A 24,613-nucleotide genomic window follows, 5' to 3' on the forward strand; every position below is an offset into this window, starting at 1 on the left:
TTTCAAGGTATTCAAGAAAAACGTTCCTATCCGCCCTATTGTCTTTTTAGAGAAGGTTTATTCTGTAATCATGCTCTAATTGTAACACATTGTCTGATAGGATAAGGTAAGAGAATGTTAATACTCATCACATGAGAATATAATCAAATAATTGACGTAACATTTACGTAAACAAATTAGTCAAAACATTCTCGCAAATACTACTTCTAGATTACATCATTTTGAAACTTCCGAAATTAATAATGTATTTTGTTTGCCATGGAGACGTCATCGGTGATATTCATCATCCAGCACATGCTCAACCCACTGCAAAGCATCCACGCCTTTTCTTCGGTTGGCGCACCTGGACTGACCAGATACATGTATCAAAATTGAAAAGAACAATTCACTACAAGAATATGGAACTACAAGAAGTTACTTTTCAATTTATAGAGGAGACTCAATACTCCTGCAAGATATTAAACATGCTCATTCCTTTTCTTAAGTAAGGGAAGCTTTTTGGGTCATGACATTTCAATTTGTCCAAGAAAGAATTGATTTTCTGCTACCTTTTTGCTGATATCGTGTCTAAATGAATGGATTTAACTCGTGAACAGTTATCACATGTTGCGAGAAAAAATGTAAAGTGCCTTCAAGAATGACCCCCGAGCCATCCGAAAAGCGGCCACTGAGGGTAAAAGGAATCCTGAGGATTGTGAAATTTATTGTTTTCACTCTGCCCAAAACCCCTTAATACTTGAGCAATATAAAACGTACATACCCCTGAATCCACTCTGCAAGCCTTTGCCTCGGTGATACCATGGTGGTCACGGGCCTCATCAGTCAGTGAATGTATCTGGCCTCTTGGCCCTTTACCCAACAAGGAAGCTAGTCTCAAAGCCAAAGGTCTTCCGCCATCTTCGTAAGAAAAAGTGACAGTTTAATTTTAAAAACAAACAAAAGAAAAGCTCACACATCCTCAGAAGAAATTCACCTGTCTGATTGGACGATTTTTTTTTTATTTATTTCTTTTTAGCAAGTCATTAAAAACTTTGATCAAAGTTCAATTTCAAGACAAACGTAAAATTGCTCCCCTCCTACAAAGACTATTTCGGGGCACAAAATGATCAAATGATTTGGTAAATATTGCCGAGAGTAAAGAATACCACTTCACTTTAAGTTTAAGGAAATGCAGGTGGAGATTTGTGCATAAATAAGCAACAAAGAGAGCAGTCTGAGGCATAATGATTTCAGTTTTTTCCAGGGGATGGGGGAGCAAGACGCCCGCAATGCATCTGATGCTGCTTTGACTTAGTTGCGATTCACAATGACCAAATTACATACCAGCACGAAGGTAGAGGATTTGATCACTGCATCCATCGTGTATCACTTCATAGTTCCTCATTGTTTGTCATAATGAAAAAGAACTTTCCGAGTAAAAGGCATTTCAATTTCAGAATATTTTCTTTCTTTCGATTATGGTTTCACAGAAGATATTTGAAAAATTAGACACTACATTTCGAGAATTTTAATCATGTCTGCAGGTTTTCTCTGTAGAGACTGTTTTTTAAAAAGCTTTTAAATAAGTAGAAAACTTTACAGTCAGCAGTCTGATGGAACGAAGCAAGAATTAAGTGATGTTGAGGTGTGGCGATAGGGAACGAATGCCACTTTCACAGGGTTTACTATTCCAATTCTGGAATGAAGTTTTACTTAAAAAAAAAATTTGATAAGCAAAAGAACAAAGAAAGCTGTCTCGATTAATTACACTGTTGAGTAGTCCCATGCTCACCTTTGATCTTAAGTATAATGATTATCCTGGTAAGGTTAGTGAAAACAGGGCCACCACGTGAAGGTCCCAGGATACCAGCCCCGCACGCTTTCGGCAATTAGCGGGCCCATCGCTGGACAGACTGGTGTTACCCTGTGGCCGCAGGGGCACCATCTGCCACTGTCCGGTCCGCCCTCCCGAAGGAGAGTGCCCTTGCCTACTCACGCGCGCCCCCTCATCCCCGGGAGATGAGAGGACGTACCAGCGCCCTTGCTAACCATCAATGATAACAGGGCCATGCCCCTATGGAAGAAGTCCGCGGCCCTCAACACGAGGAACACAACTACCTGCATCTTTTGCGGCTAACAAAAACGTTGGTAGGGCTAGACGGCGCGCAAGGAGCTCACGCCTAACCCCTTAGGTTTCGCACGTCTCGCATTGGAACCCCCCAGGACTCCGACTGGAGCGAGTTCCAATTTCATATCGATCTCCGCACCCACCTAAGCCCTAACGACATAGGGATATAGGGGATCCCATAGTCTCTGCCTTTCTCAGAGAGATATAACAGATCTCACTGAGCTAAAAGGGAAAAAAACTCCTTTAGTGAAAAGTTGCATTTCACTGCTAACAAAAAATCCCTGAGGAAGTTACGTATGACCTAGAGATGACCTTGGAGCCTTGCAGCAGGGACGGATCCAGGGGCAAAATCCTTAACATTACTCTACGATTAATTTTTGTCTGTGGACCACCCATTCTCAATTCCCTTTCATACACCAATTAGATATTTGATGCTGTTGCTATGACAATCATGCCGTTTCTTTTTTCTCTCAAAGAGAAGTTTATGACATATGAAGCTTGATATGATTTTAACATGCAAGCTTCCCAAGGAGCGGAGTTAAAGTTGTCCTCCCTTTTATAGCCACCCAAGATCCGCCCCCGGATGGACATAGGGATATAGCAGATCCCACAGTCCCGCTGGTCTTGCGTTGGGGATGTAGGGATATAGAAGATCCCATCACCCGTCTTGAGGACATCGGGATATAGATCGATGATCCCATAGTCCTTACAAAGTCAGATTTACAGGAAATGCTCAATTTGAGCCGATGACCTGTGAGAGACCACCACCCCGCACAATCACAACATGTAGTTGAACCATTCTGGGAAAATACCAACATGACTTGAAAGTGGTCCATTTCACTGCTAAAAAGGAACCTTGGCAAACACAGGAAATCGATTTGAATTCTACAGAAAGTTTTCAAAACCAATTTCAATAAAACATATATTTGTTTCCGCCATTGGCATCTTGGCAAAGTTGTGGACTTGTCACCAAACATGGGAAAATATTAGCAAAATGCTTTCAATGCTTTCAGACTCCCCAAATGGTTCAAAAAGCAAAATTGAAAAAGAGGTTTCAACTTTGCTTGGACAAAAAATGAAGGGCTACTTTACCAGGCCTAGTTGCTATGATCCGGGGTTCTTGTGCATGTTCACGCCTGTAAGAAATGGTTACCTCACCTTATGAACATGCAAGTCTTGAATTCCCCGGCCTCTACTTGGGATGACCCATCTCCTTTTGTACCGTTTCGACCAACAATCCCCTTTGTCCCACATCGGATGAATCCTGCAAAATCAAGCAAAGTCAATCAAGCATTGAGACATTGAAAAGTAAAATGTATATTCAATGGCGCGATGGACGAATTGGTTTAGACAAGCAGGGTCTTTTGGTGATAACTTACCTTGTACCAAATTTCCAGCTTCTTTGCCTCCACTGATTCAGGTTACTCGTCAAAGTAGAATGTGGTCCCTGTAAAAACGAAAAGCATTCACTTTACATTAACAGACATTAATGAGGAAGTAAATAAATTAAATACCCGCTTAGGAATCAAGGAAGTAATGTCAATGATTGATTAAAGAGAACATGGGTACATTTAAGTGCTTAGAGTGCATTTTATGGTATTCTATTTCATTTGTCATCAAATGATATCGACAGCTTGATCTTAGAAAACGATGTTAAATGGATCAGCCGATATCAGGAGGCTCGCTTTCCTGCACCACAAGAAAATTCAGCAGTCACTTGTTGCACAACACTTTTACCACAGATTCGGATTGATTGAAGCGGTGACTGATTATTTTATATATTAAAAGTAGGTCTATTTAAATCAGAAATCAGTGGAAAATTTACCAGCACTTATTCAAACGACCTCTTTTTGAGACAAGTTAGCTCACACGAAGCTCTGAACCAGAGTGTACAAAATGTGCCACGTACATGAGTTTGGAATTTTGTTCATAACACCAGCGGTCATACGGCCAGTTCTTTAGTCGATACAGGTATAGTAGTTTGGTTGCTACGGGTACAGTTCTTAGAAACTCAATCTGCAGAATCTCTGGGTGAAGTGCTATAAAAAGACTGAATATCTGTAATGAGTAATTCTCACCTCTATGGATATTCCTTCAAGTTGAACGACAATAGCTGCAGTGGGACTGATTCCAGACATAAGCCATTCTTTCCAGTACATCATTCAGAATCCTCTTCATCTTTTCCTCACTGACATTGTTCTGTTTTCTTCAAGACAGCTATCTCTATTCAATCACTGGCTTGTGTCATGTCCATAAATTCCTCCCTTTTCATCTCTCAAAGTCAAAGTCAAGGCTCAGAGACCTCTGCGGCAGATAATGTTGAATTCCCACGTTCGTTGAAGACTATGTATTTATTTTATCCAAGAAACCTCCTGGAACTGATTCAAGGTCGGGCTTGAAAGAAACCTTAACCCCCCCCCAAAAAAAATACCCGGTTTCGGCATTTACAAGATTTCAAAAAGCGTGTTTGAAATTTGATTTACGACAAATTTAACAAACGTGCCGTTGATTTTTTACAAACGAGCACATTTTGCGTAGTGAAGTACATAAACTGCGTGTATTTTTAATGTCTTTTACAGCATTTTGATCGATCATTTTCCTCATTTTAATTAAGAAATGGTTTACTGGCAAATGATTTAATAGGGGGTAATGGCTTGTGGTTATTTGTTTGTTAATGGTTGGGGGTTAGTTGGGGTTTAAGCCGTAGATGGAATTGTTAATTTTTGTTAATGGTAAGTAGTTGGCTAAGTTAACATGGTCAATGGCTATGGTTATCGGGGTTATTTACTGTTCAAGGTTGACGGTTGGTTGAGGTTCATTTAGTAAATGGCTATGGTTAATGGGGTTGTTATTTACTACACGTTTTGGTGGTTGAGGGTTGGTTGAGGTTAATATGGCTTATGGAGGGTGACTGATGGGATTGTTTTCATGGCTATGAGGAAATGATCTCAAAACACGATTTACTGACATGACCCTCAACTGATGCATTGCAAGTCAGTGTATCAGAAAGATCAGAACTGGCTTTTATTTTAGAAATAAGCCAATATCAGGTTCAATTCGTTCAATGTGGCAGGCTAACGCTGGATTATGGCAATTTCAACGATCTTGTCTGATCGTAGGGTCCATTGTCTCACTTCCAGTTCAAATGGCAGAATCTTGTTGCATTGAGTTTGATTATGCAGGCATCTTCACCGCAACATTCCTCATACGAGCTCTATGTGGACTCTTTGTGGGCTCTGTGTGGGCTCTTGGCGGGCTCTATGTGGACTCTTTGTGGGAGTGTTGCTTCCAGTCTCCCTCACCGATTGAAATCAAGGTGCACATGAATCATCTGTAAATTGACAAAATAAAGATTTAAATCATTCCCCCAATCCTCAGTAGCTCTAATTTAAGGGACTCTGGGATAGATTTTTACACTCCATCCCAATTTTATCTTAAAAAGTCAACAGCTTCATAAATTGAGAATTGGAGATGCCACATCTACTTTGGTTCAATCCTTACTTTTAGGACCCTGCAAGTATTTATTTGCCAAAGGATAAACTTTCAGTCTTTCTTTAAAAATCCTCCACAAAATGGCTCCACAACCCTCTGTTTAAAAGGGAAAGCGCACGCAATTTGTTAAGTATATATGACCTTGAACCAATAGTGACTGCTTTTGCACTTGTACGACAACTGATGACAAACAGACAACGAACCTGACTATAGTAATTTCACAGTTAGGAATCTATATCTGGTTGTATGTATTCGCGTCCGTGATGGTGTACTTGCCAGGTCTCTAATTTAGCTACCCACTGTGTAGTCCGAGTGGTTTTCTGATTGGCAGGGGGTTCTACATACGGACGCCACTTGACACCCTGTGCACAAACCCTATGGAACTGTTCAGAAAATTCCTGTGTTTTCGAAGTAAAGGACTTGTTTTTTTCCCTTCGAAATTGAACTTTTCTGTTTGTTGTGTTTGCTTTCTGATGGCTAATAGGTCATTGCAGGGAGTAATTACAGGGAGTATGGCAGCACGCGCCTTGCCACACTCCCAGTAAGTATTCGATTTGCAGACACATTTATTTCAACATCGCCCTACAAAGACACATTAGTAGTAAATTGCTGTACTTAAAAGACAAGAATGCATGTATTTAGATTCAAAATGCATAAAAAATGTAATTTTTACACATTATTCGCGGTTGAGCCGAATGTTTGAGACGCTGTGCATGAGCAATGTGCGATACATCGTGTACATGGCCACAGTATGCAGAGTGTTAGATAGTTTTGTGAGGAGAGGTTACTTCCAGGAACAGTAAGCTTTGTGGAAACCACTGTTCAAATTTATAGGGGAAGAGTTCCAAGTACGGACACCATTACTCCCTAAAGTGCCCTATTAACCTTCATAAACCAAAGCATGTCCAGAAAAAGTTGAGTCCTTAATAAAGAAAACACGTAGAATTTTTCAGACCAAGGGTTTCTGTCGCAGGGTGTCACGTGGTGTTCGTATATTTAACTTTAGCTAGCCTTTACAGGGGTATCTTTCTTTGTCTGTCTGAAGCAATCAAGACAACATCAGACATGTTAGAGGAATGCATCCAATTTCAAATCAGAACGTAAGGCCGTATACATGCAAAGCCAAATAATCTTTGCTTCCTCGGGAAGTCTTCCTATTACCAAAAGGGTTAAAGAGCCATTTTTTGGACGGCTTTGGAAGAAAACCTGGAATTTCAAGAATTCCGTAACCAGCCATCACTTGATGACACCTTGCCAAAAAGTCACAAGAGCACTGCGAAAACTCTTAATACTTTCTAAGTCAATGATTCAATTTTCACTGCTAAATTTGACTTTCTAGACATGTTATCATTTTCTATAAATGCCTAATAAGCTGCTGCAAGGGAAAATAAGTGATTTCCGTGAATCATGGAACTAGAAACCAAGTTTACCACAACGACGTAAATGAGTCACAGTCGAAATTCAATTTTGTGCTGAGCTCGCCGGTATTCTAAGTTCAGTTTATCACACAGTAACTATGCCACTTCTTAAGTTTTACTTATGAAGGTAAAAAAACAGTTAATTTCGACTCAAGAATGGCATACTTACTTTGGCTGTTAAGATGGCGCAGTTAAACTGAAGCTCCTTCCACGCTGCCCGCGAAATTATGAATGCTCGTCACCTCACGTGAGAATTTCATTGTTATGCAGTTACACTGGTTCCCTTCATTCCCTTCCTCCCTACACTCTAACTTTGAAATCAGTGCGCCGGAAACCAATCATTGCGCAGTTGAAACTCTATATACTGGATAATCTATTTGTCGAGTAAATTTTAATAAAGGCCACATTAGGCCTGGTAGTCTATTTATGTATTTTGAAATTGTCAAATTTATTTTAACCAACAGCTTTGAATAATAATATTTTACAAAGAAGAAAATGATCCGGAAATTCTTATCTTAACACATGTGAACTTTACATCTGCAATACGAACAGCGCCCCCAGAGTGTAAGGCACTGATCTCAGGTGTTAGGGCGTGGTTCAGCCTAGACTGGTTCCCGTCATGTTCGTAGTCTCCGACGTCTTGCTGCGCAATTCAGTCAGGAATCGACTCACGATTTTAATATAATGGCGTTTTAATTAAGGAAATATTTCCAAAAAAATCAAATTTAGCGGCCAATCGCTAGATCATTCAAATTTTAGCCAATTCCAATCATGGAGCCTTCTTGTCTGAAATGCAATTAAGCTTACCAGAAATTTGGAGTACATTCGTCACAGCATTTCATTGCACATCAGCATAAAGTTAAGACGTTATATATCCCACAGCGAATGATCTTGAAACAATCAAATCCAATGTTTGCAGATTTCATTGTTATGCAGTTGCACTGGTTCCCTTCTTTCCCTTCACTCTAACTTTGAAATAAGTGCGCATGAAACCAATGATTGCGCAGTTGAAACTCTATTCATTGGATGCTCTATTTGTCGAGTTAATTTTAATTTTAGGAGCAATTTTATTTCGTAGGTTCTTTCTCATTGCTTTTCAACTGTCTTCAATGTGATAATCCACTGCAATGTGTGTGCATGAAACCGAGTCTGAATCTCTCACTGAGACAGAGCAATTCCAACATCTCCTGTGAACGCCAACGTATAGGTATTTCTGTGACAGCATTTTATTTATGTTGACAGCACCTGACTAAAATTAACGACTCATTAATATGGATCATCTACCCTGTTATGGAGGTTTGTAACTCTGGTTAGTTGAGTCTACGCACTCACACAATTATATCGCTGACAGATGTCGGTCTTTATTGTTTTCATACTGAGTACTGTATGGTCACCGTGAAGGTATTTTTGCGGGGGTTTTGCCCTTCCCGTACATGTAAAGTTACATTTGTATAAATATACCGTTTGGTATATACATCAAGAAAATTTATTCTTAATATTTTCTACTATGCCTCAGGGCATTGTGCCCCCTCAAAATGATAAAAGCTTCAACAAGCTGCAAATTATCACTGTAGAATTGCTTAATGTAATTTGAAGTCTACATTTGCTTGGAATAGTTGAATTAGCAATAAATTGTCAAAAGGCACTAAGTCAAGTTATTAATCCATTGTCATCAGGAACGCAAGTACGTACGAAGATATTAAAAGATGTTTAAATGTAACCTTGCCTGGTCAATAGCTCTTATTGGTCAGTTACAAGAAAACAAACTTATATATCGATATGAACCAAGGTATTTAACACACACATGTTGAAGAAATAAATTGTATAATATTCGTAACAGTAAACATACGTACATTAAACGGACTCCTAAGCCCACACAAATACGGGTATACATGCAACAGTTATTTGGTTGTCGAGAAACATCAATACATACAAATATTTCTCTGTACTCAGGTGGAAAAAAAAGTCACTTTGAAAACAAGTCACAAGTACATAGTGCACTTGCCTGCTTTATTCAGTCACATATGTGGCAACATTATGCATTTGTGTGTGTGTGTGTTTTTTGTGAGGAATTTACTTACTTATACTCACCCACACATCCAGCCTAAGAAGCAACATGCAAACTTGCTTTCAGATTTACTACAAGGAAAATAATATACACATTCAAGATTACACGCTAAACAAAATCGAACTTTGAAAAAAATCAGGAACCATTAACAGATGCATAAAAGTTAAAGTGATTTTAACATTGGAAGCATTCCATGTATGCAAACAGCGTAAGGTTAAAATCTTCGTGGACTATGTACAGGGCTGCATGGGAACCCAACACTTTCTCGCGATGTAAGTCAACATATTAATATTTAAGGATGTTTTATGATCATACAATTGAATTCTCAGGTCGAGACGATCTGTTTTTAGGTTACCGATGATATAAAAGTCATTACAAATGACTGCCATATGGCGATAAATATTGAATAAGACAAATTCAGTCCATGTGATCAAAATACATAAAATACAAAAAGTCCACTTTGACGTGTCTTTTATGTGGTTCCGTCGAGTCGCGCAAGCATCGTCTCAAACAGTTTCTAACAAGTGAACTATACAATAAAGACATACCTTTAGGTTAAATCGACAGAGGTCGATGAATAGTCGTTTCTTGGACTTCATGAACAAGGCTCAAGCATTTAACTGCTTCGATAAACCCTGTGAATTCGCTCACGTCTTACCAAGTAGCATTAATCTTGAGCTATTTCTGTCACAGTGCAGGTATTCAACAGTGTTTTTTGTTCAAGAAATTTTACCCTCTTGGCTACCTTTGTAATGTTTTTAATGCTTTTTTCGCAAATGTAATGACAAGGTTGGTCCTGAGAAATACACTTCGTTGCATTCCAGGCACGGAAAAGGCTTCTTCTTCTCCTCGTGACAGTTCTCGTGCTCAAGAAGCCGAGTGTTGGACGAGAGATGTCGCCCACAGAATTTGCATTGAAGGTTTGATTTAGACCCAGAGCGACGGTTGGTCGGGTTTGCAATTGGGATCCAATCTCCATCAGCTTCATCAGTGAGGTTGGACTCCTCCTCACTCGATGATTCGATGACGTCTTTGCCGGTGGTGGCTGGAGAGGACGATTTGGTGGGATGCTGTTTTGCACTATGACCTCGCACGTGCTCCTTCATGGTCTCTCTGCTAGGAGCCGTTTGTCCTTGAAGGCGTGCAGCCCTCGGTTGTCCCTTTGGATGATTGGGTACCCTTTTCGACTTTTGGACGTTATGAGGATTTCGTTGAGGTCGATCAGTGTTCTGGATAGACTGGCTACAACTAGGTCCATCACTTTCTCTCCTACCCGAGGGCGCTGCTCTGGCCTTTCCTTTTGCGGCAGGATATGGCCGGCCAGTTTGTTCATTGTCACCACAATGGTATTCCTTCTCATGACGTTTTCGCGCACATTGACCGAAGAACGTTTTCGAGCAGCGCCTGCATTTATACAGTTTACGACGGTGGACGTTAACCCAGTGCCTCTTGAGGCTTGAAAGCTCTTTGAAGCGCTTTCTACATATCTGACAGTGGTGTGGTTTCTCACCAGTGTGAACTCGCAAATGACGGGCCATGTCCCTGACAGTTTTTGAGCAAGTCTTACATTTGTGCGACTGACGATGACGTTTGAACCCTTGACGAGTTAGAAGAGTTTTGGAACACACATCACACTTCTTGAGTTGCTTGTACTTTTTAGAAATCAACTTGGTCGTGCGAAGATGTTTCCTCGATTTGGAGCGGTTCGGTGGACTTCTACTGGTGTGAGTACCCAGATAATTCCTGTGCTCCTCCTCGGTTTGAGTGCCACAAGCGTGACTGTCACTGCCTTCGACAGAGCTTGACAGGTCTTCCTTGTGGGCAGCATGCGCTGCCTCTCTACTAGATGTGGCCCCGCTGAAGCTGCGAGGGTAGAGGTGGCGCCCGCCAGCCGTCGAGTGGGAATCGGAAGGCGTTATTATTTCTCCCCGGTATGTGATCGGTAGAACCTCCTGACCTTGGCTCGCCTGTTGCTGAGAGTACTGATGATGGATTTGCCCATCAGCCCCAAACTCGCCTGGTTGCTCACTGGTTTCTGGTGCAGAGTTACCATTAATCAACCTGGTAGCACCACTGCTAGTACCTGCCATCGGGGTTTCAACTTGAATTAGTCTCCCTTTCATTCCCTCAGCTTGAATATTCTCTCTTTTGTCAGCAGACTCGTTCCTCTTTGGCTCGTTTCTCGATTGTTCTAAGGAGAAAGGACAAAAACAGCCGTTTGAATTGCAAATAAGCAAATCGTGAACATAGTTGGCCATGTTGTACGCTGTATGCTATTCTCCTCGATGAAGTATTGCCTAAAAGGTGTCCATGCGGGCAAAGATGAGTATACGTCTTATGTTTTAACCTACGGGGGTACATATTTCCTCAATTACCCTCCTTGGTGAGATTGTTCCCTGCTGGGAAAGCAAAAGGTTGGTTATGGAGTTGCCTGCTCAACCCTACTAACCCCCACCTTGTGGTTTCATGCAAAAGCAAAGTTCAATCCGACGCGGTTATACATGTGTGTGCTACTCCCTCGTTTCGAGCGTTGACGGCGTTTGGACTGAAAAGACCCGTTTCTTAATAACAATGAGTAGGTCTACGAGATGTCCATTATTTCCTAAACGTCAATAGCCACAAATAATTATAAGGCACCTTAGTTGTTACAGGTTGGGAGAGTAGTTTCATGGTAGCTCGACAGCATTTATATGAATATTTTGCAGCTCATTACAGAAGCAGACTTTCAAGACAGTCCGTATGATTTTTGAAATTTCCCCTCCAAAAATTCTAAGTGGCCTCAAGCCAGTACTTACCTATTTCACCCCCGCTCCGACCAAATAATTGGTAGCAGTCCAAAACGGGCATGGGTGGATTTGTCAAGTTGGCCTTACTACTTCCCATTCGAGTTGCCCCAACCACTTGCTCTTTTGGACAGAACAATAGAAAAAGGGTGGGGAGAAAAGGGAAAATATGCTGCAAGAAAAACGTTCTGTGACCCGAATTGAAATTTGTGTTTCAGAACACCAGGTTAACAGCTTGCATTTTCAATATCCGTTTGGTAAAAGCGCAACAATTCTTTCACATCTGTGAGCTGGTATTTTAAACTAAAAGATTCTAGACAAAGGAAAGATTCAACTTTGTACCAGAACTGCGTTTCTGGTATTCTGCTCATGGGGGCTGCATTTTGCAAGCAAGCCTTTGGTCTTTTGAAAAAGGAAATTGAGGAAAAAGGGGAACGCATTCTGGGCACTTCAGGGTCCTTTACTTAAGTTGAATGACAAAAAATCTGACAGGAACTAATGATCCTACTATGTTGTGGGCTAAAAAAAACAATCTATGTGTTGTTACTACACCGTACTAAGTTATCGCTAATAAAGGATGGTTCATATTAAGTTTGTCGCAAAACCGACTATAAGGATGGATCTGTGACGTCAGACCCCTCATATATTCGCTCCGCGTTTTTGCTCAAGTATAACACATTCGAGCTGAAGAAAACTTTTGCTGGAAATCTTTCATGACTTCAAATTCGATTCCCTTTCACATTCGCTTGAAGTTTGACCATACCCTTAGCAAAAGCAAAAGCAGATTCAGAACACACGTTTTGAGGGAAACCTTAGGGGGCTGGATTTTTTTATAACCTTTGAAAACCGTACTAATTAGGGGTGAACTTTGGGGAGTTGCAAACTTTGGGATGGAAGTGAAATTTAAAAAAATCCCTTTCTCTCCTAATTGTTAAATATGGGCTCTTTGCCCCAATTTGGCATCTACTGGAAACACGATTCAAAGAGAACGTTGTTATCGTGGCCAATACAATTCTCCCAAATTTCCCCGTCCTCATGCATCATTTTCCAAGCCATAATGCTGCCAGAGATCTAAGACCATATCTCCTAGCTGTGGTCTGTCCAATCAGAACAACTGTTGATTATCGAAAGACACCTGCCCACCTGGGCCGGGGGGGGGAAACAAATTTTGAAGAGAAGGACCACATTTTAGTCTGGTGCGGTCACTTCTCAGAATGAACAGAAAATAAGTCTTGGTAATGCTTTCTTGTTCTGTTTTTGTAGTACAGAGCAAGCAGTCCTGGGATGAGTAATTAAATGTAGCAGAATGTTTTCAATATTGTAGACCTTCTTGGCACACCGGTACACAGTTTCCGACCTTCCAGTTCCCAGGGAGTGGTGTTACATGGTTCTACAAATACATGTATTTGATCTTACCAGCTAACTCGTTCACTGCTATCACGACAACGTCTTCATTCCTCTCCCAGGTCTCCTTGATCTTGTTCAGAACGCCGATTCTCTTGTCGAAGGTCACACCTGGCGCTTCGATCAGATGGAGGACCAGCCTAAGAGCGGTGGCGCACCTATCAGAGTCTGTCAGCGACGACATCGAGGCATTGGCGTCAGCCATTGTGGGCGAAAGTAATAAGTCACTGAAATGACTATCCTCCAAACTGTGTAAAACAGAATACTGGTAAAATGACAACTCTGACGCGTGACATTTGGCCAGCTCATAAATGAATATATGAAAGTAAATATGAACGCCATATAACTGCGCCAAATTCATTATAAGTGGTGCGAATTTACCCATATGGAACGCATTTTAAATCAGGAGAATACGTTCCTGCAACTATTTCCTGACGTCAAACTCGTTTGTCTTTGAAATCAAAGTTGAATTCAACTTTTCTGCTTTTGTGATACCGGAAAGGCAGATTTTGAAATAGGTGGCCGAAAAGTGGCCATCTGTTTTTCTGTTCTCAGTGGGCAGTGAATGGGATCATGAATCGGTAGGTTACGACCGTTTCCGTTTTGGGAGAGTGAAGACGTAGAAACCAATACCTAACCATGCTTCCTGGGGACCAATCCCACACGGCAGTATCAGTGTCCCTGTGAGGCAGAGCAAATAGCAGCTGAAAGGAAATGCAGTTTTACAGCTATCATCCAATAGACACACAGGCTTGCTTGGGAAACATTGGAATCTTGCATTACAAAAGATAGATAAACCGTAATTATTGGTATACGTCTTCAATCTCATGGAAAGGAAATGGTCATAACAAGGGTTCACGACCCCGTTCATGGCCCTTGGATGGCACAAAAGCAAATGGCCACTGCTTCTCTTGTATGAAAAAATGTACAATTTAGGGTTGTTGTCAAAACGTCTGACCCTCCTTTCTGCCTGCTCGAAAGGAGAAAAGCAGATTGGCCACTTTTCGGCAGCCGGCGATCGAGCAGAAAAATTGCAAAAATGCACAACCAAACAACGTTTGTTCTGCTTTTGAGGTATAGCAGAAAAGTCGAAAACTGCATGTTATAAAAACCGTGATAAAACTTCCTTTCCTACTTTTCTGGTAGCAGAAAAGCAGGTGGCCACTTTTCGTCCTTCACGCCCAAAACACCCTGTCCACCGCATCCATAAGAACCAGCGAACCGGGAACCAGGGCTAGCCTCCCTCGTTCGTGATGCAATTGCTGACACGCTCTTTTCTTTTCCCGACTTTATCGCTGGAGAATGGATGACAAATGACTAACCTATTCATAAAACATGTCCACCTTTACTCCTGTTCTCTTGTGCCAAGCATCAGCTAATATTTCAATTTAAATGTTTAGTTTTTACTGCTTAATTTGTAATTTTGTTTTATAACTCCTGTTACTTTGTTTTAATATTTAAAGTTAATTTGATTTTTGCATTTTAATGTACAGCGCTTTGAGATATCTTTGACATGGAAAGCGTTTTTAAATAATTCATTATTATAATTATTAAACGTTGACTCGTAAATGAAATGTGTACTCACCACTGTTCAACGTTGATTCTAAGTTTCTCAAACTAAGAGAGAGTTGTTGATGGTTTTGTAGCGAGGAATATCTCTGCCAAGATTTCACTCGTTGCATTGAGAATTATTTTAGCGACCCACTTCCTGGAACATGGCGTTCACAGCTGGGCCGCTTATACAAGGTGTCTACGTAACGGCGCAGTATTTTGAACAATAATGTCACAGGTTGGTGACCTCCAATTTCAGTTACACGCAATGTTGCGAACCCATTACTTGGCTATGGCAAGCAGCAACACACGCGTCAATGCTAATTGGCCGTAGTCGCTACTCAGCGGCTTGCTGTGTTACTTCGTGGCTCACGTGTTATTTCAAGCTGCACCCATAACACATAGGAGGTAGGGTATGGACTTTGCTCAGTCATAAGTCAGCGCGTCATAACATCAACACTGGAATTGTTGCCTCCACGTGAACTTCGACGTTCAGTGTAAAACACTACTGTACGTCTAACAAAAGAAAGATAGTGTACTAACAATGAGGGTCCATTGGTATTTCACCGTACTTCTTTTGTAACATGTTCATAGTAAAAAAGCAGCCAACCATTTTTAAGCAATCTGTAAACATTTCCGATGCGCCTACCTATGGTGGCCCAAGAGGAACATCGTCAATCGTCAATATTGACGCCAATATTCATGAACAAATTCACCACTCGTTCGATCTCCGGTCCCAAATGTTTCCTGGATTGTTTTCCAGCAGGATAGGCGGAAACGAAGTATGTCCACGCGCACGCGTAATGACCTACTTTTTGGCCTGATCTCAAGTGTTCATGCTATTATCGCCATCTGCGGTCATGGCTACGAACAGACGGGCAGGCCCAATCTACCTTGCTTGCTGAAAAAAAAATCACGGCAATATTTGCGACAGGGGATACAACGAGTCAAAAAAGTCTGGAATATTGACGTCAATATTTGCAACCGAAGAGCGCTAGAGAGTCGTGAATTTCGGTCACAAACGTTGACGGAAATATTCGCTACTAGAGAGCAGGTCGTAAATTTTGATCGTGAATATTTACTGCAATATTGGCGACCGGAGATCGATTCGGGAATTTGGTTGTAAATATTGCGTCAATTTTGACGATTTCCGATGTCCCTCCGGGCCACCATACCTACCATTTTCTGCCATTTTCAGTTTAAGATACTGCTTTCTTTACAGATTTCCTGGAGTGAGTTCCATATACGAATGTCACTTTACACCCTGTTCACAAACCCTATGGGGGTGGTCTGAAATATTCTGTGTTTTCTAAGAAAATGTTTCTATATTTTCACTGCTAAATTGACTTTCGGACATATTATTGCTTTCTGAAGATTAATAAGGCTCTCCTGGGGAAAATAAGCAGCACTTGTACGTAACAATTTTACCAATTTTCTTTCTGTAAAAGTTCGTTTTACGTACAAATGACCTATGCAAAAGTCCATTCGCGTATACGCAGTTCTTAATTACAAACTGGCTTATTGTTTTAATTCATGATGGTAGTCCAGCGAGCTTTATTTTTCTTGCAGATATTTTCAAACTGATTAGCTTTCACATTTTAAACTACTCTCCTCCCTATATACGTTGTTTTTACAATACGTTTCCAAAGCCGCCTGAAGCCCCAATTCACAGTCATTTCAATATCAGCTTGTCATAAGCTTCAACTTCAGTTCCTTTCAACTCGTCTCCCTTCCAACTCCATTCCAACTATATTGTGTCGAAATTTTTTTTTTTTTTGTGGAAGTGACACTTCGGACAGCCGGACCCCTAATAAAGTATGGTATTAATGCAGTGTAATCGGCCACACCGCACCTTTTGGTTGAAATGAATTTCACTCCCTACAGTCCAGCAAAGTTCCCTCCGACCTAACGCTCCGGATCTGTGCGCTTGAATGCTCTGGAAAACCAGCATTCTGCGCAAAAGGCCAAGCTCTTTCCTGAGGTCAGTTTGTTTGTATTCCCGTAACAGGTCGGCGACCAAAAACAAAACTAAAGGCGTATTAATATTTACACAGGCTTTGCGTTCGAGATACTCTCTCTACGGATTTCAATTTAGTTGCCAAGTACTAATGTGCTAGGGAAGAAAATGGATATCTAGAATTATAGGATCAACATGGTTTAAATGGGACGGGACGGGGAAGCCATTCTCAACGTGAATGCAACAAGCACCGGACGTGGTATGTAGACGTAGAGAGACACACAAGATGTTGCTTGTAAAACTCAACTTTGATGTATTGACCCAACTAACTACCTGGGGTACTGTCATACATACATGTAGGCGTCCTCAGAAACCACAGCCTAAAAGGAAGAAATTCCACTTCTTAAAGGAAAAAAGTATTAAATGAAAGCAGTCGATGTGCAAAGCTCTTCTATCAAACACAGACTACGTAAATTTTATTCATACAGCAACAGCAATGTCCTTACATTTCATCATTTATCACAAAAATCATGAAATACCCAAGAGGGTTTTCCTTTAGACTATACGATTTCGTTATTGACAACCAGATCATATGTCACGCGCAGACAAACAACCACGAGTAATTAAACAACCTCAATTATGGCACCCTTTAACAACTCTCTCACAAACTTCCTGGAGAGCTGTCGTATTACGGGTCTGGTTCTTGATACGTCACCAAGACTTCTTGATTACTGATAACGTACGGCTTACTTCATATCACTACATAGTACAAGGGGCAATTATACAGCCATACGGATAATCCAGTAAATCTGTCCACTGTCAAAACGAGTCTTGGGACTTATTTATTTGGTAGAGGTTTAGATGCGTGTTCAACCCTTCCTTGTGTAGGAAAGATTCAAGGAGGTCAGCCGAAAAGTAACAACTTTACCATGGGTATGCAAATAACCGTTACAATGTAAATTACATACGTCATGATGAATATTCACTTAAAAAAATGAAAAGGTCATGTTGCCTTTAAATAATAGTCAGGTATAGTCTTTGAAAACGTTTATATTCTGTAAGTGGAATATTGTTGCTGTCAGTAATTAAAACTATGTAAATAAAACCCAAGAACATTAAGGAATTAGTCAATAAAGCTTTTTATAACCTACTTTTCATCTTGCTTTTGCCTCTGCCACCGAGAAAAACATCATTTAAATCTTCAACAAAACCTTCATTTGAGTTCAAAAGAAAACAAAATGAATTTTGTTTCAAAAGGAGTTGCAAAGGGAAATGAATCAATATAACTCTCCTCCAAATGGTGACATTGGGCCTGTTTTCACGAGGCATTAATTCGTAATATACATTCAACCACAAATAAGAATAGGGCGGTTCAACACAAAGGGACAGTTTAGTTAAGAGGGGAATATTCCTCCAAACGTGAGTTCCACATCGACATTTACAAATGTACTTCACCATTTAAATGATGAGACCTTCGCTATCCCACTACTCACACAAAGTAAGCTTTTGAGAACATTAAAATTTTATGTAAATCACAATGAGAACAATTTGACGTCACATATTATTTTTCAGTTTTTATATCTCCTCAATTTGATAATCCCCTGCAAGATGTTTGCATTCAAATGAGTCTGATTCTTTTGATGAGACAAGCTAACAACTTCCCATATCTCCTGTGAGCGCTCACGGTCGGCATAACTCACCAATATTGGGATACATTTACTACTGTTAAATGGACTATGAAAATAATTCATATGTCGAGAGAAAATATAGTTAACAATGCAAAACTAACAAAGGAAATTTGTTTAAATGATAAGCACTTTATGTAGCTCCCATACTTTTGAATCCCATCTCAGTGAAATTTTGATGTAGTTTGCTTTCCATTTCTGCTATGCAGTAAGCCTACGCAAACCTTTGTGTATCTAATTTTCTATAAAATAAGAAGTGATCTGTGACGGACCGACTTGAATCAAGTCTAATCTTGGAATGTGTTATGAGTTTGGTAGCCATCCGAGTAGTCATAATAGTTCCCATCCCTTCATGCTTGTAACCAGTATTTAAAGAGCTCGATGGGATATGAAATGGTCAGTTGTTTGTAACTAGTCATATTGCTTGATTTATACATGTATGAGGCTGGATTAGCTCAATGGTTATATTTCTACAAAACTTTGACGCATTATTCTTGCGCAACGTACTTTGCCGTGGCGTACGTGCGATTCTCCCTCTCTTTGATCGAGTTGTGTTGGCACATAACGTGAGTTGTCGTTCTTCATCAAGCTTTCAAATTTTGTTCACTTTAATTTTGTGTTTGGGTCGTGTTGACATTGCAGCCTTGTTTTCATCAACCTTGTGACTAAGCTAGCTTTTCGTCGTTGGCTGATGAGATCCAAAATAGGACATTTGGCTTCCTTTCAGTTTCGCACATTGTAGAGAAAGTTTTGTACATGTGTCGTGCGACCGACGACTGTTGCACGTCGGCGACCTGACGGCTGTTGTGTGTATTTTGTGCAATAGATTTACTCAGAGGAGAGAGGCGGGTCCGCACAATGCCCTTGGGAAGTTATTGAAAGTTAGCGTGAAGTGCCATTGGGAATTTAATAGATTTTAATTTACAATCACCTAGAAACCTAACTTTATATTCTCACCTCTTGAGGAGTCTCACCTTCATAACCAAATACACTTCTGATTTTAGATCTTCCTCCATGTTTATATTATAGTGTAGCCTATGCTGTCTCATAATTGTTGGATTGAATAATTAAATCTAATCTGAAATGCAATCACGGAACGTCATGTTGTACTGAATACATATATTATTCTTTGATTAATCTGTGGTCACTTAGCAGTTTCCTGTCCTCAATTGAAAAGTTGAGCGGACCCACTACGTCAAGGTGGCAACACCCCCCACGTAACCGTGACAGATGAAATTGAATGCAATGTTGTTCACACCGCAACATTTCCGACGAATGCTACTCCTGTTTCCTCCTGAGAAAGCGGAAGGAAATCGATTTGTTCATGTTGCATTAAACAAAGTCATAAATCTTCACTGAGTAGTAGTCTCCAACTGCCAGTTGCCCATCTGCGAGGAATGTGATTCCCACGGGCCGGTGCAGCCCCTCTGCGATGCAGTGGAGAAAGCCACCTTGAGGGTCATAGTGGTGGATATGACCAGTGTAACTGCCATTATGCATTGCAACATAGATGCCTGTGCTATCTGCGCATACACCAGTACAGCGTCTAACTACCTCACCATTGATGGTAGGTTTGATGGTGAACAGTGTATCACCATTCCCATCAACAACACCGACTAACTGTTTGAAAGTCGTTGATTACGACTCGATCATTGCTGTCAACAGCCACATAACGAGGTTCAATCTTGACTGGGATGGTGCTCCTGAGTTCCCCATCAGTGGGGCTGTGTTCGGTCAGCACCATTCTTCGGATGTCACCTACCACAATGGTCCCATCAGTCTTGACTGCCACACTCCAGAGGTCCACTGCGGTCTTACCGACCTCACTCGGTGGCACTGAGGGGAACTGGAAAGCCAGCGTATTGTCCTTGTCAAAGACTTTCACGTGGGATGTTTTCTCCTCAACAACCGCTAAGCGATTGCCGGTGCGTGTAGCTGCAATGCCACATGGCCCTGTTTGGAGTTGAAAAACAAAAAGAAAAGCATTAACCAACCAACCACATTCATGAAGAGTTATAAAGCCAGAGACATAGGATCAACACTTGTCCTTTCATCGACAAAATAAATTCCCGGGAACCTGGAATTATTTATTATGAAGCAATTAATATGAAGTTCTTGGAAGAAGTGACAAAAAACGGCTAAACGTGTAGCTACGTCCATGCATAGCAAGTGAACAAGGATTCATGTAGAATGTATATTGAAGCCTCCCCCTCCCTGTCTAGCGAGTCCGTGGAATTTGGAATTTTTCCTTCCCTAACGACAATAAGCCCAGCCGGAGCCCCTTCTCAATCTTCGTTGTTGCCAGGCTTGCGTTAAAATATTCGTAATATTAATACACAAGAACACTCGGTCGTGTGGCAACGAACTTCAGGAAAAGAAAGTTAATTTTCCGTCAAAATTAGAAGCAAGAGGGCGTTCTCCTCGTTACCGCCCACTACCTGTGCTGCATAGTATTAAAATGGATGAAGGAACGCTGGCAAATAGATACTTCACAAAAACAGAAATGTGCTTTGAGCCTTTATGGGAGGAAATGTTGATCACGAACCATTGTGCAGATGCAGCGTGTCCAGCATTTATTGCAGTGAATTGGAAGCGCATATCTGTTTTGTTGTTATGTGACATATTTGCCTGAATGTTTACAAAAATGTTGGATCCGGAGTTGAGGTTCACTGGGTTTGTTTTTAAGAATCCAGGTATTGTACAATTAAGCCGCCGTGTAGTCTTTTTGGGGAGAAAAAAATTCTTTAAATAAAATATGCTGCAATATCTGGAAAAATAAACATGCCGATCATTTTTTTTCTCATAGAGCCTCCTCCGTCTGGGTACCATGTGACTGTGCAAAAAGTCTTTAGATCTGTTATGTGGCTTGACACCAGTGGTGTATCCAGCGGCGGCAACTTGCCTCCAACCGACGGGTTGTTTAGCCTGTTTGTTTTAGATTACGTCATAGGTGAGTAGGAAGAAAGTAATCAGTGTATTGACAGTTATTTATCAAACATGAACAAACCCTTAGAAAACAACACCACGAAATTAAAGCAAGGGAGTTGGGACTGTGAGTAGGCCTAAGGCTTTCGACATTTTGTCTCCCTACCATCATGTTGAATAAGCATTTTGCTTTTGAATTTGCCCCCCAACACACACATCAGGCAGGATACACCACTGTTTGAAATCGTAATTCCAAAATAAATCATGAATTTATTTACAATAAACAAAACACCAGTGTATCGTTGTGAGCAGTTTCTATCCAAACTTACATCCTTCCATCGGGATTGTGCCTTTCTGATTACCATCGATGCTGCAGATCACAACTCGTTTGTTGTAGTAGTCAGCCACTGCAACCTCATCAGGCTGACGAGCAGCAATACCCCAAGCCCCATTAAACTCTCCTGGACCGCTTCCCTTGCGACCAAACACACATCGCTGCTCCCACTTTCCTTCCGTCACCACCTTGCCCAGACTGATGTCACCTACGCCCTCACTCGGCTTGTACTTCAGAAATCCAAGCCTCTTGTCAACTCTGGGAATAGTTTGACCTGCCAACAATTTCAAGTCTTTGTTGATTGTTGCGTAGAGTGAGAGGAATTCACTATCCGCTGCCGTCCTTGTCACCTCTCTTGCTGTCTCCAATGAATGCTGTATTCTCTCCGATGCCAAACTCATTGTTTTCTTATATTCTGCCAGTTTTTGCAGACGATCGCTTTGGATGTTTTTGAGGTTATCAATGATGCGATTTTCTTGAGCTGTGACCTCTGCTATTATCTCAGCTGCCCTGCCCTGCACTTCTGTCATGACTGTTTTCACTTTTATATCGATGTCGTATTTCATTCTTGAAATTGTCTCCTTAGATTTCTGGAGTTGGTTCAAAAGTTTTTCAAGGGGAGAATACAAATCAGCTACTATCTGTGTGTATGTCGACACGGCCTCTTTTATTTCAAGATAGGTATGTTCTGGTATGCGATGTTTGATGACGGTACAATCTCGACAAATTAACATTTCACACGTTGCGCAGAAGAATCGTGTAACTTCCCCCTCGTGGGTCGGACATTTTGGACAGTATTGTTCCGGTAGCTTTTTCACTTTAATCTTCCCTTGACGGATTTCCTCTAATGGAGGTATTGAGTGGCTTGACGTGGTAGCGATCCGTAGCTCTGTACTTCGACAACGTGAGCAGATATTCTGTTCACAGTCCAGACAGCGATGCGTTGCCTCATTGCCATCATCACATGTCTCACAGAGCAGCTTCGTCTCACCCGAACACACCAACTTTTCCTGTAGTTCAATCTCCTCAACCAGACCGATCAGATAAAAGTTGGTTTTCAGGCCTCTAACCCCCGCCTCCGGAAGTTGTGTCTCTTGTCGACACACGGGGCAAGGAATTTCTGTACAGCCCTGGTGCTTCGTGCTGCAGTATGTCAGCAGACATTGCTCACAGAAACTATGCAGACAGTCCAGTATCTTGGGTCGTTGGAATCTCTCGCTACAAATGGGGCATTCGAGATGATGTCTGCTGATCGTCTCTAGAGCTGAACTCACTGCCGATCCTGTAGCCATTTTCTGGTTCAAAGAAAACCATTAAAAGATCCTGAATTAAATGAAAATCAACATTATTCACCATCGATAAATGAGAACGTGCAGATTATATCTCTCCTGATGTGTATGAAAAACATGGGAAAAATACGCTCAAACATACTTTGCATAACTTTCCTTGTTTTACATCAATTACTGTCAGGGTAAATCCCTGCAGGTCAATTAAACAGAGCCCCGGCAGATTTTTCCCGTAGGAGCTGACTAAAGCTCTGGTTAAATTTAAATTCATGATGGCCTTGAAGTGGGGGGAGAGGTAGCCTGCGTCCTTGGCAAATAAAAGAAGCTGTGAGGGCAACACCCGTCATATGCAGCAAGGTATAAGACGGAGAGAAACCCCCCCTGCTTTGCGGTTGGTCATTGTCTCGCTGGAATCTGAGGAATTCCTTTCAGACATCTTGGGGGGGGGTGTTAAGTAACAATAGTCTGGAATGTGTATAGGGATTGGACATGTTGGGGGGTACCCCTTGGTCTCAATTTTTGCTGGGTATAACCTGCTAATCAAAATGATTGACCATTTTTGTGCATTGCCTTATACAGACATTAATCTTCACATGTATTTTTTTTAAAAAAACGTTTAACGTTTTCATACATAAATGACCTATTAATAATACACAGTTGTGTTGTGCAACGCCTAACGGCGCTAGGATAATTTGACGGCTCATCTCCATTTACCAGAAGATGTGCAATGCTCATCAGACACCCACTTCCCCCAACCTCTACAGTGTAACGCTCATAATTATATAAACTTTAAACTCAAGTTTAGTCGAGCATGTCCATACGGTAATCATTAATTGATGAAGCACTGAATTGATTGGTGTATTGGCCCTGACAAAACTTCTTCCACACAGCTGAAAATCGAATGAGGCTGTGGTGAGTTGAGGTGTCTCTCTCAACCCATCGGCCATCGCGTCAATAAGATACAAACGACTTTGCTTAAAACAGAGCTACTCCTCCCTCCTTCTTGGGGTGATTGCTGACACGCCCTCCTCTTCCCCTACTATCATAACTATGCTATAGTCATATCCTGCCCTTTACATTTCGTGATGGAAAATGCATAACATCACCACAATACAACATGTCCACCAGTCCACTGTCCCTCTTCTCCTTTGCCAAGCATCGACCACTGCACTTTGATTTGTCATATATGGAGTGTCTTAAATGCTGTAATTCTACACACCGCGTTTAATGAACGCTCATAAAGCGTCTATGTTTTTCAGCCTTAAAAATGTTGCCAAGATTTCTCGGTCGTTGCAAAGAGAATTATTTTAGCAATCCACTTCCTGGAACATGGCGTAGGCCTACATGTATGTGCGTGGCTACACACGTCTGTGAATTGACTCATGAGCACCACTCACGACGTAAACAATAATGTCACAGGTTGGTGACCTTCAACTTCAGTTCGATGAGAGGTTGGCTATGAAATGATTGGCTATGGCTAGCAGTATCAAACAGGCTAATATGAAATGGCTGCAGCCGTTAGGTAGTGGCTTGCATAAGCACATTTGTTATTTCATACCGCAGCCGTAAGACTAGGAAACTGGATGCAAACATTGTTCAGTCA

General features: G+C 41.2%; 3 protein-coding genes across 4 annotated transcripts in view; all 3 read right to left on the reverse strand.

Annotated features, from left to right (window-relative positions):
- The window catches only part of LOC110990971 (E3 ubiquitin-protein ligase TRIM56-like), a 100,023-nt gene extending 75,621 nt beyond the window's left edge, over nucleotides 1-24,402 (reverse strand). The window contains exons 1-2 of one of the 2 annotated variants that reach the window (XR_015426833.1): nucleotides 24,230-24,402; nucleotides 22,382-23,019 (exon numbers count right to left, since the gene is read on the reverse strand). The gene's annotated coding sequence lies outside the window, so the exon portion shown is untranslated. Of the gene's footprint in view, nucleotides 1-22,381; nucleotides 23,020-24,229 lie in introns of those variants that run through there. The other variant, XM_087142539.1, reaches the window with a different exon arrangement.
- Nucleotides 8,984-15,418, reverse strand: LOC147797869 (uncharacterized). Its single transcript, XM_087142537.1, has 4 exons — nucleotides 14,858-15,418; nucleotides 13,285-13,520; nucleotides 11,881-11,991; nucleotides 8,984-11,276 (listed from the first exon to the last, which is right to left on the reverse strand). The coding sequence occupies exons 2-4, from the start codon at nucleotides 13,475-13,477 to the stop codon at nucleotides 9,844-9,846; spliced, it is 1,737 nt and encodes a 578-aa protein (XP_086998663.1). The 5' UTR covers nucleotides 13,478-13,520; nucleotides 14,858-15,418; the 3' UTR covers nucleotides 8,984-9,843.
- Nucleotides 19,769-22,244, reverse strand: LOC147797870 (uncharacterized). Its single transcript, XM_087142538.1, has 2 exons — nucleotides 21,720-22,244; nucleotides 19,769-20,418 (listed from the first exon to the last, which is right to left on the reverse strand). Exons 1-2 carry the CDS (start codon nucleotides 22,123-22,125, stop codon nucleotides 20,069-20,071), a joined length of 756 nt encoding a protein of 251 aa, XP_086998664.1. The 5' UTR covers nucleotides 22,126-22,244; the 3' UTR covers nucleotides 19,769-20,068.
- Nucleotides 24,403-24,613: the final 211 nt, after the last annotated feature.

This window comes from Acanthaster planci, linkage group LG10 (assembly GCF_054643075.1).
Source record: "Acanthaster planci isolate LZ-2023a linkage group LG10, COTS_SCS, whole genome shotgun sequence".
Taxonomy (NCBI): Eukaryota; Metazoa; Echinodermata; class Asteroidea; order Valvatida; family Acanthasteridae; genus Acanthaster; species Acanthaster planci.

Excerpts from the sequence above, each read along its gene's own strand:
- LOC147797869 (XM_087142537.1), bottom strand. The coding sequence starts at position 13,477 with ATGGCTGACGCCAATGCCTCGATGTCGTCGCTGACAGACTCTGATAGG. Across the intron at positions 11,992-13,284 it reads AGCAGTGAACGAGTTAGCTG|AGCAAGTGGTTGGGGCAACT; the intron begins GTAAGATCAAAT and ends TCTGTCCAAAAG. Across the intron at positions 11,277-11,880 it reads TCGGAGCGGGGGTGAAATAG|AACAATCGAGAAACGAGCCA; the intron begins GTAAGTACTGGC and ends CTTTCTCCTTAG.
- LOC147797870 (XM_087142538.1), bottom strand. The coding sequence starts at position 22,125 with ATGAGTTTGGCATCGGAGAGAATACAGCATTCATTGGAGACAGCAAGA. Across the intron at positions 20,419-21,719 it reads CACAATCCCGATGGAAGGAT|GGCCATGTGGCATTGCAGCT; the intron begins GTAAGTTTGGAT and ends AACTCCAAACAG.